The sequence below is a fragment of the Amia ocellicauda genome, chromosome 22, assembly GCF_036373705.1.
Source record: "Amia ocellicauda isolate fAmiCal2 chromosome 22, fAmiCal2.hap1, whole genome shotgun sequence".
Classification (NCBI taxonomy): Eukaryota; Metazoa; Chordata; class Actinopteri; order Amiiformes; family Amiidae; genus Amia; species Amia ocellicauda.
This window is the reverse complement of record NC_089871.1, coordinates 16,139,183-16,155,298: the sequence shown is the minus strand read 5'-3', so window position 1 is coordinate 16,155,298 and position 16,116 is coordinate 16,139,183. Positions and strand designations below refer to the sequence as shown.

General features: G+C 40.0%; 1 protein-coding gene across 1 annotated transcript in view; it reads right to left on the bottom strand.

Moving 5' to 3' along the window:
* Window positions 1-13,894, bottom strand: part of LOC136717679 (CREB-regulated transcription coactivator 1) — a 36,376-nt gene extending 22,482 nt beyond the window's left edge. The window contains exons 1-7 of the mRNA XM_066695120.1: window positions 13,750-13,894; window positions 8,094-8,210; window positions 5,004-5,141; window positions 3,957-4,018; window positions 2,756-2,850; window positions 1,892-1,977; window positions 1,734-1,777 (exon numbers count right to left, since the gene is read on the bottom strand). Of these exons, the coding sequence (XP_066551217.1) occupies window positions 1,734-1,777; window positions 1,892-1,977; window positions 2,756-2,850; window positions 3,957-4,018; window positions 5,004-5,141; window positions 8,094-8,210; window positions 13,750-13,875 (668 nt within the window). The 5' untranslated portion in view covers window positions 13,876-13,894. The remainder of the gene's footprint in view (window positions 1-1,733; window positions 1,778-1,891; window positions 1,978-2,755; window positions 2,851-3,956; window positions 4,019-5,003; window positions 5,142-8,093; window positions 8,211-13,749) is intronic.
* Window positions 13,895-16,116: the final 2,222 nt, after the last annotated feature.

The window sequence follows — 16,116 nt, the reverse complement described above, 5'->3', positions numbered from 1 at the left end:
TAACCCTGGCTAACTTTTATTTTATTTCTTAGTTCCCAGCATACAAAGCTTCCCAGGTTGAATTCAGCTACAATTTGTATTGTATTTTTGAAAATACAAAACGGCATGTTTATACCTGTGAAAGCGTGAATCCAGCTTTATTTCTAAATAAAGGCAGCTTGCGAAACTAACTCTTATCTGTCTGTCCCATCAGTTGACTATCTGGCGCTTATTGATGACATTACTGTGGTGTGTTAAAGTAATGTTAATAACTGTCATCGTGTCAGAGGATACCCCAGTCAAATTCAGGCTTTGTTTTAATTACTAAAACAGGACCGAAAGACAACCTGGGACGTTTTGTATGCGGAAACGATTGTAACCCACAGCATGATTCTGAAACAAGATAAAACAGGAATTGGTGAATCTGCTGGAGAAGTTACAAGACTCCTACTGCTCCTTCCACCCACACCTACTGGTGTCTGGCCAATGGCAAAGATTTCTCTGCTGAACAGTTACCCCACTGCAATAGCACTAGGCCATTGTAACACTTAATTCTTCAACAACTTTAGAGCTATAGGCACGAGTATATGAAGTATACTTTATTTCTCCTATTGCCGATCTGAAAATTACCAACTAATTTACTATTCTTAAACAGCGTCACCATTGAGGGAAAGTTTCTGAACATACACACTTGAAGGGTGCTACTTTTTCTTAACCTCCCGATTATTTTACCTGACTTTTCAAATGTAGTTGACCCTTATGACAGGGTGTGTAATAAGACGGTGCGTTACTGCCAATTCTCTTGGCTAACATATTTGCTGTAATGCAATACCAGCAGCTATTTACAACAGATACAAAGAGGACCACCCTTATATTCAATGTGCCTTTAACAAACAAGAATGTAAACGGGGCTGTGGTTGGCTGAAAGATTGAAAACTGAAACTGAAAGAACTGGTTATTTAAGGATGAATATACAACTTGAATGAAAAAAAAACTTAACCCTTAATCCACCCTGTGAACCTTAATACGGTCTAACCTGACTAAGCAGTCATTCAGACCCTATACAGCTGTAAATCTTTGTTAGGCCACAGAAATGAATTGACTTATTGTCTAAGCTGAATCAGAGATGAACATAAAATAGATACATAAATATAATTTTAGAAGCAATATTAACTGAATTGCCAAAATGACACTATTAAATATAGATTTTTTTCCCACCCTTTATGCTAATTTAGTTCAATTCTCAGACATATTTACCAGTATAGAGAAAAATAAAGAACTAAGCACAGAGCAGTTATCTTAATTTCATCCACGGCTTTGGCTTCTGTGCAAATAGCTTCATGAGCATCACCAGAGATCAATTATCCAGTTATCATCAGCTTTGTGATTACAGGTTGAAAGCAGGCTAATTGTTTTCAATCTAAAGGCTTTGTGCAGCTTGGACTATATTAAAAAAGAAAACAAAATACTGCATCTACTTGGCATAAAATGAGTTGCCTTATTACAATGAGTCACTTATTTCTTTGGGTAAATTAAGCACCAAGTCTAATTAAAATCTAATTAAAACTTCTTCATGCTGTGATGTGTGCTTTATGTGCTATTTCACACAATACAAGAAAACAGATTAATGTTATAAGTGGTGTGCACATCTGTACATATTACACAAGTTTTTTGTGTTGATTAAATCCAATCTAGCCCCCAAGTATCCACAGCTGAATGAATGAAGCCAGGGGACATAAAATATAAGGACTCACTTGATTCCAGGGACTTCACAAGACTTGGGCCTTGATGACACATTCTGAAAGAAGAACAGAAATGTCTCTGAAGTTGTTTCGTTAAGAATGCTGCCTCTTATAGACGATTAATTCAAGAAAGCGCCAGAGCTTCCCTGATGGACTCTCCCCCGGCCTACCTTTTTATTATCCCATATCTGCTTCTGGAGGTTTTTGTCCGTCTCCGATTCGGTCTCTTCTGAGCCTGGTACTGTCAGAAGGAGCACTGGAGAGAGAGATGTTACAAAGAAAATAACAGAAAAAAACATTACACAAAACTAACTTGATGTATTCAAAAGCATTCACATACAAATCTGATCAGAGACTTTTCGTTCAGAGAATATATTTTTCATCAAACTATGTTTATTTATTAATGGTATCTATTCAGGGTTTGCAGAAGAATGACTTAGCAAACTATCCTGATTGACTGGACTGCGTGAAGACATAGTGCATATAAATCAGAGTGTGAATACAAGGACAAATACAACTAAAGAAAGGACAAGATGCCAGACATCTGCGCTAATTCTTCATTTTCAAAACAGGTTTGTTTTTAAAGTTCCCCCTATGGTGCATGGGAAATATGGCAATTTAATTAATTAAAACTTAAGATTAATGAGCTCAAATCGAGTGTACTGACAGCCTTGATTATCATTATGAAGGGGAGCGAGACAAGATTGTTGCAAAATGGCAAGAGGAATGTGGTATTTTCATGGAGCAAAAATGTATTAGAGGGTCAGAGCGGACACTTGAGTCAGTGTTTGCGTTAGGACAACAGTTCAAGAAGGGAATTGGGGTTAAAATGATTGAAGAATTCCCATGGGGAAAGGTTACCACTCATGCGGTGTTATTCCTGACTTCCCATGAGTCTCTGTGTGAAGAAGTGGCTCCCGTTTTCTCTTTTGGACTCTTCTAAACCTGGCATACACTTGTGTCCCTCTGGTCCATGTATTATAGTTAATCTTGAAGATGTCCTTTGAATTGACACAGTACAATTCCTCTTTTACCTCTTTTGGGCTGCAACTCTTGCGACCCTCCTGCGAAAGTGTCCTGTGGAGTGGGGTTCATGGTGCTCTGATGCAAGGCTGAATCAGAATTAGTCCTGCAAGATAACGACAATGCAATGATCAGGAACAATGAGCAGATCACCAATAAGACTAAGATTTACATTTTAGAAAGACATTAGAACAACTTTAGATCTTGCAAACTGAAATTCCTGACCAGAGTTTGAAGCATAAGAAAAAAGAAATAATGTAAATTCCATATAGAAAACAACAAGACACTTCATATGAACCACGTAGGTGTGGTGGTAGTCCGCATAACTTAATTACACCAAACCAGTATCTCAGGTTTCTTTTTCAACCGCCTTTTACATTTCTAAAAAAAAATGGGTATTCAGCTTCAATGTATTATTACAGCAAAATATTCTTAAGTGATCTTTTTAAGATCACTGGCAGTCTGTACGCTTAAAACTAGGGTCCTGGAAAAAAGTTTCAATGAAATTTCAATTAAATTCACAAATAGTCGCAAAGTAATTTCACAGATTGTCAGGTTAACATTTTATTTCTAAACCAAAATTACAAAAACACAATTACAAAAAATGTCAATGCTGCAGTTAAAAAAAATAAAAATTTAAAAATAAAAATCAGCGGCATGTTTGCATGACTTGATTTCTGCTGTGCAATTTTAGGTAACACTGGGGATTGCATGCAGTGGCAGAGAGGAGACATTCAAGTCAGAAAGTTGTACAGCTTTGTACAGATATCAGTAACAACTGATGCTCGTAATTTATCTATTGCTGTAGTTATGAAATTCACAACACTGACACCAAAGATCCTCTCTCTAAAGATCGAGAATCTATGCCAACACCGATCGAGTGCCCCAAACTGGATAACTTGTTATTTGAAAAATAAATAACAAAAGGTAAAGTGAGCAATGATGCAAAATATTATAACCAAAATAAAAATACTAAATTGAGGGGAAGCAGTCAAATTTATGATTTCTGTGAAATCATGGATTTTCTGGGTCCCTCCTGACAACATAAGCAAAGCCAGTCTGGACTGCTCAGTTATGTAAAGATTTGTTTAAAAACTGAAACTTTGACAGCATTCCAATAGAATTTAAGGGAATTTGAGGGTCTGTTGTCATACCTCCCACCTGACCAACTGTAGACAAAATGAGACTGTCCCAATGCAATGTCTGCCTTACCTCCTCCAGCTCGTGTCAGGTGGTGGGGACAGATACACGGAGCCATAGGGACAGCTGTCAATGTAAGACTCCCAGTTAAGGATAAAAGGAGAGAAAGAACTTTGTGACACTCTTGGATTAATATTAGATAAATACATATATTTTGAGATGGGGGGGTTGCTTCAAATGCATTGTTAACACAGTCACAAAAAGAATCAGTAAGAAGGGGTTTCTTTTCATACATGCCTTTTCATTTCAAATGCTTTGTAGCAATGCACACATAATTTAGCCTTCATTTTGTAAATTAAAAAAATATGGCACATTAAAATATAATGCTGCTTTAGAAAAAAAGCAGTTTCAATATTCCCACCCCGTACCAGTTAGCTATTATGTATGATATTATTTCCTGCCGTATGTAACTTTTTTTTTTTTCAATCAACTGAAAAACACAACAAACCAATTTCCACCTCTTCTGCAGTAGCGAAATAGTAAAATAAACAGTTCATTGATATTCTACTGAGGCATAAAATCGCTCCCGATATCACTGCTAATCATATTAGACATTTTAGGGGAACATCAGCATTGCAGCTCCTGTGACAGACGCATTACAACAAAACCAACAAGCTGATCCCACTGTTGACATACCTTTGCCAAACAGAGTGACTAATGTGACAGAGTTTTCGGGAAGACGCAGAGCATTTTGTTAAGCATGTGCCAAGCAGCCCATTACACAGTGGAGCCTGAATAATACATGGGAATACATTTCTGTGATCGAGCTGCACTGCATTTTTCATTTAGCACCACAGGTGAAGGGAGAAAGAACACAAGCTTAAAACCGGGAGGAGATCATGACTTTTTAAAATATTTGTCTGCTGAAGCTAAATATTGAATTCACTGGGAAACTAAAAAAAAAAAACCTACCTCCTTCACCTATTTCACTCACTCATTTGCCTTCCAATATTACTGAAATATGGAGGAATTTACTGAGGATTGATTCTAACAGAAGCATTTGAAACAAGGTCTCTGCTCCTGGCTGTAAGTTGGAAACTAAAACCAAAAAAAGGATATCTGGCGGCCATGTTTGTCCACAGACAGAGGCCTGCGGTGAGGGGAGGTGATGCGGTTCCGGTCGCGATAGACTCGGTCCACCAGGCCGTGGTGTCGGGTCGATCGACTTGTATCGAGTCCGGCTGTCTGAAAGGGAGTCTGTAGAAAAAGTGGACAATGAAGTGGATGAACGGGGAGTGGGGGACGGACAGACTTCAGATTCAAAACAGACATTCACAGCTCTGAATGGAATGCTAAGGGCTAAGCAGATTAATAAATAATGGGCCATTTTTCACACTGAAGCCAAAGGACTGGCTCTCAGCTGTCCCAGACCCCTTCTCGGTTTGCCCATATCCTCAAATACCTCAGGTGCCAAGCCTGAGAGGAGGAACACCGTGCCCCTCCGCACTTCACCCCTCTGTAACAGGATTACATGCGTTTGTCAAGTATGTACAGTGAGGCTGTGCGATATGACGATATATATCATATGACGATAGAAAAACGTCTATCGTTTCATATTATGCTCTATCGTTTATATCGTGGTGTCGCAAATCGCACTCTTTACGGCAGTATTTTTCATCATTAGGACGCTTTGCGTTCTCCCTGGTTCTTCCACACGTGTCGGATGCGGCAAGAAATGTGAATCAGAAACACAAACAGACATGAGGAGAGTGAAGTGACACAGAATAACCAATATAACCAAGAGATACTTTAATGCGCAAGCGCAAACGGTCCGCCCAGCTCTCGTCGCCGGGCTGAACTCGATCTGCAAGCAGCAGCCCCGACAATACACGATCGCACCCACACCCCCGCTAATGTAGACAGATATAATTTGTATAAAATTAAAGAATAATAGTTTGTTTGCATTTTAATAAATTGGAAAGCAATGCAAACAGATGCAGAAGGTTTCATTAGATGGTGAAGTGGTATAACAGCTTTTATTATTATTATATTTTATTTATTTTATTATTCATATTTTATATTTTATTTATTTTTATTATTAATATTATTATAACTACTTAGTATTAACACGTGCTGTACCAGTAAGTAGAATCAAAACGCGACAGTCAGAGAGGAAATGTCCCTGTCTAGCAGATGTTAAATGTGCCACTGTAAACCTGGCTGTGGTAAATATAACTGAATCTATACCATTTTACAGCACATATGTTGCGTGATTACTATTACTTGTGTTATTGTTATGTGACACAAGTAATAGTAATCACGCAACACATGTGCTGTAAAATGGTACAGATTCAGTTATATTTATATATATGTTATGGGATATATACACTCACCTAAAGGATTATTAGGAACACCATACTAATACTGTGTTTGACCCCCTTTCGCCTTCAGAACTGCCTTAATTCTACGTGGCATTGATTCAACAAGGTGCTGAAAGCATTCTTTAGAAATGTTGGCCCATATTGATAGGATAGCATCTTGGAGTTGATGGAGATTTGTGGGATGCACATCCAGGGCACGAAGCTCCAGTTCCACCACATCCCAAAGATGCTCTATTGGGTTGAGATCTGGTGACTGTGGGGGCCAGTTTAGTACAGTGAACTCATTGTCATGTTCAAGAAACCAATTTGAAATGATTCGACCTTTGTGACATGGTGCATTATCCTGCTGGAAGTAGCCATCAGAGGATGGGTACATGGTGGTCATAAAGGGATGGACATGGTCAGAAACAATGCTCAGGTAGGCCGTGGCATTTAAACGATGCCCAATTGGCACTAAGGGGCCTAAAGTGTGCCAAGAAAACATCCCCCACACCATTACACCACCACCACCAGCCTGCACAGTGGTAACAAGGCATGATGGATCCATGTTCTCATTCTGTTTACGCCAAATTCTGACTCTACCATCTGAATGTCTCAACAGAAATCGAGACTCATCAGACCAGGCAACATTTTTCCAGTCTTCAACTGTCCAATTTTGGTGAGCTTGTGCAAATTGTAGCCTCTTTTTCCTATTTGTAGTGGAGATGAGTGGTACCCGGTGGGGCTTCACAAATGCTTTGCTGCATACCTCGGTTGTAACGAGTGGTTGTTTCAGTCAAAGTTGCTCTTCTATCAGCTTGAATCAGTCGGCCCATTCTCCTCTGACCTCTAGCATCAACAAGGCATTTTCGCCCACAGGACTGCCGCATACTGGATGTTTTTCCCTTTTCACACCATTCTTTGTAAACCCTAGAAATGGTTGTGCGTGAAAATCCCAGTAACTGAGCAGATTGTGAAATACTCAGACCGGCCCGTCTGGCACCAACAACCATGCCATGCTCAAAATTGCTTAAATCACCATTCTTTCCGATTCAGACATTCAGTTTGGAGTTCAGGAGATTGTCTTGACCAGGACCACACCCCTAAATGCATTGAAGCAACTGCCATGTGATTGGTTGGTTAGATAATTGCATTAATGAGAAATTGAACAGGTGTTCCTAATAATCCTTTAGGTGAGTGTATATCCCATAACATAACACACGTAATAGTAATCACACACCACTTGCACTGTTATATATTGCATTCTGCATATATTTACCATGACAGCCTGCATGTAGTATTTGTTAGTTTTGGATATTTAATTATATGAAGACTTGTTTAAATGTCTTTGGTCTTATTTTGTAGCTTGATTAGATAAAAACAAGGCATATCAAGGTATATATCATGTATCGTCTAAACGTCACAAAAATATCGAGATATCATTTTTAAGGCATATCGCCCAGCCCTAATGTACAGAATGCCCATCAAATGTTCTGCCCTGGGAGCTGTCTGCAGGAAGTCAAGACAGGCGAGACAATCGTCTATAACCCCCTTACCTAAATGCAGACCTTGCCTTCTGGTTTTAAGGCAGGATTAACTTGAATTTTAGAAGGCATTTAAAATATACAGACTACATTTCACAGCATTTCAACACCAGGTTCAGCCTAGTAGGGCTAATCTGCAAGTCTCAGGAGGCGAGTAGTGTCGTCTGAGCTTGTTGTAAAACACAGTCCCATTTTCCTGCTGAAGAACATGAAGGAATTTTAAGGAGTGCTGCCTGTTCAGCTGCAGATCAAAATCAGAGGGGGTTGAGGGAACACAGCCGATCTCACTTGCAGACAGGTCTTACCTGGAAAGGCAGGTCAATGCTGCTGTTGCCAATCTGGTTGACGTTAGGCAGAGACCCTCCATAGTACTGACCTCGATTCTGCCCCAACTGCAAATACTGTGTCTTTTGTAACTGCAACTGCACACACACAGAAAAAACAAAAAAGCCAAAGATCAGGAATCTGCAGAACATGAAATAATCATCAAAAGCAATTTCACAAATCTAGTTTCTACCATACAACACTGCAACACAGAGTGAGAAACAGATCGATTCAAACTCTGAACAGCAACCCATTTACACCGCTCAGGGATGTCCGTCGTCTTGTTTTATTTTTACGACAAAAGGACGGTTGGAAATTATCCCCATTTGTTCCAAAATAAAGAAGACAGCAGCCCGTGCAATGCATCAGACCCTATAAACTGGAATCACAGAGAGACTGCCCAGCCACACTCAGTCAGGGTAGAAAGTAATAAAAAAGTGGCTCAAATCAAGTGAAGGCAGCTTGAGGCGATTTCGATTTAGTTGAATTTTTGGTCTCAGACACTTTCAGAAGCCTAATTATAAACACCTCAGTGGTCTTCACTGTAACCATCCAGTACCAGATGGGCAATCACCAATTCAAAAGCATGCCATGGCAGAGACTCTGTCGCCACTTGCCAACATGGAAGACAATTCAGTCCCAATTCTCCCACCCCCTGTGTGATACAAAAGCCTGATAATTCATGTGCTCAAAGGCAATGCAAAATAAACTAGCTTTGTAAAAATCATTAGGAAAGTTCAGAGTAGAATCAAAAATCAAAAGTCCCTCTGGCGAATAACAACTCCTTCTTACAGGAAGACAACTGGTAAATATTTCCAGGTAATCGTCACCAGGGGCATATTTTAAAGAGGCTCACAAATCAGATCTAAGTTGTGGGAATGATGCCAACATGGTCCTTGAAATATCATCCAACAGCACTCGACGCACAAATATGCCAGAATAGACCAGCGCACCCTGGGTTTTTCCATCACTTCCACTGCCTGATACAAGTGCTGCTGGGAGGCACTGTCTGGCAGAGCGCTAATCTCATTGAGGGGCCACTCGTTCATTCCACATTACTGCCGTGTTGATATCGTTTGCTACCCATCCACAGATACCTACCGTCGTTGACGCTTGACAAGAATGTTATTAGATTGACGCAAATTCATTCTTTCCTGCATCCTCGTTGGACTGGATCGCATTAGCTGGGCCGAAAATTTAATTGACATTCGAGTCTGTCTAGACGAGTTAAAAAAGACTGGAGAGACTACAGATTTGTAAAAGGGAGCTGCTGCCCCGAGGACGATGGCAGATGTGGTCCTTTCTCGCGTCTCCAACTACCACATTTGAGGGGAACAGGAGAGCGAGGCACAGAGTTTTCGCTTTTGATTTTCAGGCTGGAGCAACAGGGTGGCTTTCCTTCACAAGCACGAGAGAACTTTGATTAATAAGTCATACCACCAAAGATATGACCCATTTTACAGGTGCTGCTCATTCTTAACATTTTCTTGAAGCTGCCATCAGAGTATTAGTTCTCTTGTCACAGATCACAGATGACTCTTCCAACATCATATCTACTAAGCCTAGAGGTTAGCAGGTTCTCCTGCATAAAACTAAAATAATTAAAAGCAGCAAAAGCATTATGACATCTTTGGCTTCTGCACAGCGCCGTCTTCCCGTCATAACACAACAGCTTGGGATGAAAAGGTAATTCGCTCATTTGGATTGGGTTTTCTGGGTTACAATAACATTCCCCATGGCAATTTAGCACTTAAAATTGAGATGCAGAAACAGCCCAGCACTTTGCGATCTAACAAAACTGAAGAAGCTCCTTCACACCTACTGAGGTTTTATAAGCTGGTCCCAATGAAACACAGGATTGTTAATCAAAATGTTAGTCATTCTGCAGATGTGCGGAAAATTGGAATACACAGACAATTAATACATTGAGGATATACTCTTCCCCCAATCCATTACTTGAACTCCTAGTAAAACTATTATGAAATTGAAAAACAGCACTGTGCAGTGGTCTATTGGAGTGAAGTAGATTAGTCCCCATTGCTCCCTGCTGTATACAGTCATGAAAATCTTTGATGAGAACTCAAAAGTGTTTAGCAGCTTAAATCGAGCTAGTTCACAACCATACAACTCATTATGTGAAACTGTGGTAGATGAGCTCAGCTAGCTACTTAAAATCAACTTCCCCTGTGTGAAATTCAAGTGTACACTAAATCAGTCTGAGAAAACCAGTATTTTGCACATGTGGTGTCAACTGCGATCACAGGGTATAATGGTTGCCCAGTATATGACCACAACACAAAGCCTTTTGTCTAATGTGCTTTATAATGACCAGAACTTATTTTGCTCACTTACTTTATACTAATTAGGTAGGTGTACAGGTTTTTTTTTTTTTTTAATCTCTCCTATATAGGCTTTCAGTACCGTAGGCTTTGAAAATTACTCTCAGATGCAAAGCTCTTGAAAAATGCTGCAGCTAATGGTTTTAAACAGCAAACGAGTACCTAAAGAACAGTGAAGTGGCTCGTTATGCAAGCTGCTTTGGACGCAGACTGCAGGTGAATACTAAATACAGTCTGAAGTGACCGCCAGCCCAAAAACCTTCAGCGCACCATGAAAGCGTGTATTCTCCCATGAACAGAAACGCTCCGTATCAATTCATTGAAATAGCACTGCGGCTACCGCGAGCAACCCATTCATGCCTGCGCTCTGATGAAGTCTGGCAGCCTCCATTCACGTACCAGCAGGCAACATCTGCAGCAAAAAGCACACAGGCCAACACATGGTACAGTAGATACAATCAAGACGAACCCTCAGTTTGTGCACACTATCTCCTCTCGGCTTATAATAAATAACTGTAATACTGCTTTCAAAGCTGAGCAGTTTTGTTTTTCTAATTTTGTTTTTCTTCTCCAATTTGTGACAGCTCCTGTGTCACTGCACACTCGTTTACCAACTAATCTTTACATATTTTTTAAAGACGGGCATTCCCCTGCATTCCTTCATCGCAGCAGTTGGGAAGCCCCCCTCCGATTCCTGCCTAGCAGTTTCATTCAGAAGGGAATTCTCCGTCGACAAGATCTGATCATGAGCAAAGACCCAGCACAGCTCGAGAACGGAACAATGAATTATTCAGCTTTACCAGCAAGAGTTGAGAATGATTGATTACCCATCGATTCCATCATGCCCTGGTTATTGGTTATTACTACTATGCAAAATGCAAATCCGAGCAAAGATTATGATTTTAATAAAAATAAAAAATAAATTAAAACAATGCTCAATTAGAAGAAAGGTGCGTCTGTCTAAGTTTTGACTGCTCTCTCAAACAAAGTGAATATTTCTGTGCACAAAGAGACAATGCAAATCAACACAAATTGTTTCAATCGGTGTCAGCAAAATGCATTATTATTCTTTGGACCTGGTACAAGATATGCAAGGTTGCATGCAATATACTTCCACTCAGGTGTGTATGATTGATTACCAGGCCCCTTTCAGATCAGATTTTTGGTGTATACCTTAAAGATGGGTTTTAGAAGGGAATCAAGAGAAGAGACTGCCTTATTTATTAGTGATGATCTGCTAACGCACTAGTTTTTGTCAGGTCTGCAACGGATTAAATAAAACGTGGGAATTTAGGAAATGGACAAAGAGGCTTTAATTCATTTAAAAGTATAATCTTCCATCAGCACAGGGACTCTAGTCAGAATGCACAGGCTCAGCTTACCAGTGAAACAGCACAAAACAATGTTATCACTATCACTCAATACAGGATGTTTCTGAAGACCAGATGCTTTGTGCCCAAAACGCCAAAAAAAAATTTATTCTAAAGAGCACGGACATGCATTATCATTTCACACACAACAGTGGATCCTCTAACAGCCACCTGATGCACAAAAATGTCCAGGCGATTAATTTGGATCAGCTTCTTTTATGGTTTTATACTTAGTGTCACAGTGTTAACCTCATGAAAAAGCTGGCATTGAAATCATTACAATAAACGCAGCACTGTTGTATTTTGAACCACTTTCAGAGAGAAAGAAGTCAGTTGTGTTTGTGTTGTTACAGCATGTTTATATCACAGTCACTTAAATATCTGAATGTACATATACCCTATACTGCATAGGTAACAGGATAAACAATGCCAAGTCTTGCACACATCTCACTGAACCAAACGCAAACCCTTATCAGTCCTTTTTCAGACAATCTTACTATAAAGAAAGTTGTTATGTAACCTCCAGTAAGTATTGCGTTCAGTCATTGGATGTAACCAATAGGCTTTTCTTGTACAGCCTTGGCATAGATGCTGTAGTAGGATTACATTTCAGGAACAGACAATCAAAAAATAGGCAAGTGGAAGAATAATAAAATAGTACTGCCAAAAATGTAATGCCCATTTTTGTTTTGTAAGGTGTTTAAACACCAACAACTATATCATTCAGGAGAAATAAAAGTAGACCAATTCTTCACTGTGCGACAAAAAACTTATTTCACATTTCATGTTCAGTGATTAAACACAAAAATAAAATGGTGTAACAATCATATGCAATGCAAAGCGGGGTCAAAATGTCAAAAGGGTTGGCTAATTGTAAAGGATTAGAGAAAACAAATGCAATCTGTCATAGTCAGATTTAAAGGTGAGATGTGATTGACAGGAGACACAGCCTTAAATCCACACACTCCGTTTTACCCCGTTTGATCGTGTCACCTTTCCCGATTGATCCTTTAAAAATAAAGAGTTGTTATCTGTCAGACTAACAAGGTGGGTTTTTCCCTATATCATGGCACTGTCAGTGTTCAACAAGCAACTCCTCCACAAATCTCAGCCTGCCTGCCTGTCTCTCTCTGTGTCTCTCTCTTTCTCTCTCTGCCCACAGAGGTGCACGTCTGCAAAAACCCGCCCCTTTTGAACACAGGGCAATTTCTTAATGCAGCAAAAATACAAATACAGCCATAATATGAACCCATCCAACACCATGAACAAGAAATGCCATCCCCTCCCGTCGCTAGCTCTCATAACCCCCTCGCTAGGATACAAAGGAAACACGCACGGCGCAGGGAGACAAATCAAAAACTGCTTTGGCGGGGGACCCAGCTCAGTAGCTACATTCATATATATATACATTTTATATTTTTCGCCACCTCTTTTGCATGGCAACCTAAGCCAACTCCTCTGCCCGCATCTCCAAACCTATACACATCCAACGCATAGGCTAACAAAGTCTACATTTTCGAGTTTTTAATGCACTGCCCGGTGAAATACAATGTATTGTGACTGCGGACTGTGGAGAGAGAGATAAAAAAGGCACACACACATTATATATATATATATATATATATATATATACACACACACACACACACACACACACACGCACAGAACTGTCATCAGTTGCAATGCTGCCGTGCTTGCATCCTAGTTTCGTGTCCCAATCTGCTTAGTTAGACCAAAGGCAAGTCATGCACGATGCACAGCAAGGCAACTGTCAACGGGGCCGGTCGCCATCAATCCGGCCTATCGATTATTGATCGCATTGACGGCTGTTTGTTATTGTTTACCTCCTCGGCCAAGGTAACGGTGCTGCCGCCGCACGCTGCCCAGCCGTGACCCGTGTTTTTTTTTTAAGGACGGAGCTGCCTTACCCGCGCTGCCCTGGTGATGCTCAGGTCTTTCATCACCTCCTCGAAAGCCGCAGTCTCCTCGGCCTGCTTCTGGTTATGTAAAGCGATTTTCTCGCTGAATTTCCGCGGATTGTTTGAGGTCGCCATCTTTCGCTCTTCTCCTCCTCTTTCCCTCAACGGGACGTAGCGTCGCGGCGTTCTTGCGCGTAGGCGGCGTCATCACGCAAACAGGAGCAGTCGGATACTTACCCACTCCTCCCATATCACTTTCTCTCTTTATGCAGTACATATATATATATATATATATATATATATATATATATATATATATATATATATATATATATATATATATATATATATATACACGCATACATATTTTAAGTTTTATACATATAAATGAGAAAGGGACATTAGCTGAAAAAACATTAAACATATGTGCAGCAGTTTCATTGATTAATAATCAATCAACTACATCAGATTGGAAAACTGTCATATCACATTTAAAGTTTTCCCAAAACACTCAGAAAACTCATTATGACATAACAAGCTTAATTGAAGTAGCCTTGATAACAAAAGTATCGTGGTCTTCAATTTGTCTTCCGAAGTCCCATTCAAACTGGGATGAAAAAGTCCTGTGAAATGGGTGCTGATGCCAGAGTACAATTTCTTTCTCAAGCTGTTTCCAGAAAGATTGATCTTGCTATTACTTAAGATGAATTCAATGAGAAATAAATAAACAGGTGTCTTTATAGTCTACCTGGAGAGCAAGGAAAACAAAACACATCCTGAACTGTTCATTCTTTTCATATCCTGTACTCTGCTTTTGTTTTTCTGGCATCTCTGCGCTATGCATTAAAATACACATACAAGACAAAGGGGTTTCAGTGCCTATTGGGTGGAGAAAAAAAAAAAAAACTTCTTAAGCAGTGAAATCATTGTTTTATATGTGAAATGGCCACATTTGTAGTCACTCTAAGATGAATTGGCAAGACTGGAAATGTTATGACTCAAGCTATGGATTAACCTACTTCTAGAGTGAATTTAGCTTCAATGGGTTACAGAAACCAACTCTCTTTGCCCCTCAGTTGAATTGCGAGCTTCCTGGTGCCAGCTCGGTGTGGAGAATATGATTATACCTATTCAAATGTAGGGGGGAAGCAGAAACAGCCCTAACTGCACCCTTATATACTAGCAGAAGACTGAAGTTACTAATAGCTTTTGACAAGTCGCCCACAGTCACCTCAAAACTCAACAGCAAGAATTTTCTATGAATCACAAAAGGACCAATTAGATTGTTAACCTTGAAGTTTCTCGAGCTGCAGGCTCCGAAGGACGAGGAAAACAATATTTGTGCCGTTGCACCCGCTTGCTGCCACTGGTAGGCACTGAACTGCAAAGTAACCAAGGAAACCATTGGGTGGGGAGGAAGAGAAGGGAGGAGGAGGAGGAGGAGGAGGAGGAGGAGGAGGGGGAGAGCGAAGTGAGTGGGATCTAGGCTGTTATGTAGAAGGCTCTAGGCAGCAGAAAAAACCTTGAAGTCCCTCACTTTGTGAAGAGAAGAGAAACACTGCCGAACTGCAACTCCCGCCTGGCAAAGCCACATGCAAGCTGGCTTCTATTGCTGTCCTCCTCAGTGCCAATGAAAGCACACAGCTGAAGCAAGAGACACAGTCAAAAGGACGAGATTTCTCAGCAGGGAATGTGAAAGACGTGTGTGTGTGTGTGTGTGTGTGTGTGTGTGTATGTGTTTTTTAACTCAAAGTGCTTCCTGATCTGGAAAAAAAGTAGAAATTTCAGATTCCTTTAGTTGCACAGATCTTACAAGTGGGAGTCCTGCTGGTTATTTGCAGGAAACTATTAGAAGTTTGGACCCAAATCTCTACAGGATTGTTTGTGTGTATCCATCCAGGACTGGGACATTGAAGCATTTTTAAATTAGAGGCAGATCATACTAAAGACAGCAGGGTCTTCAGGGTCTCCCATCTGAATTGTTATCCAACTGTCAATCATCTCGAGAACCTTAAAAACAGCAGCAGTTAATTAATGCATCTGGATTATTTGTAGCATCCCTATACATATGTATATGTATCCCCAAATCCATTGTATTTACATTATATATGTGACATAATCAGTAATAAGTTCAGGTCTGTAATCTACTGATGTATATATGAATAGAAATATTTCATACATATTGATTTTATCATGTGTATTACCATTCATTAAAATAAATCATCTTCATCATCATTTAAAAATAGAATGAGGGAAAACACTGTTCTGTTGTATAATCTCAAAGTAGATCGGCTTTTTAGACCCACAGAGTTGAGGTCAAAGTAAAAGCTTTGAGGCTAGGAAAGGACATGCTAGATTGACCCACACATAAATAAA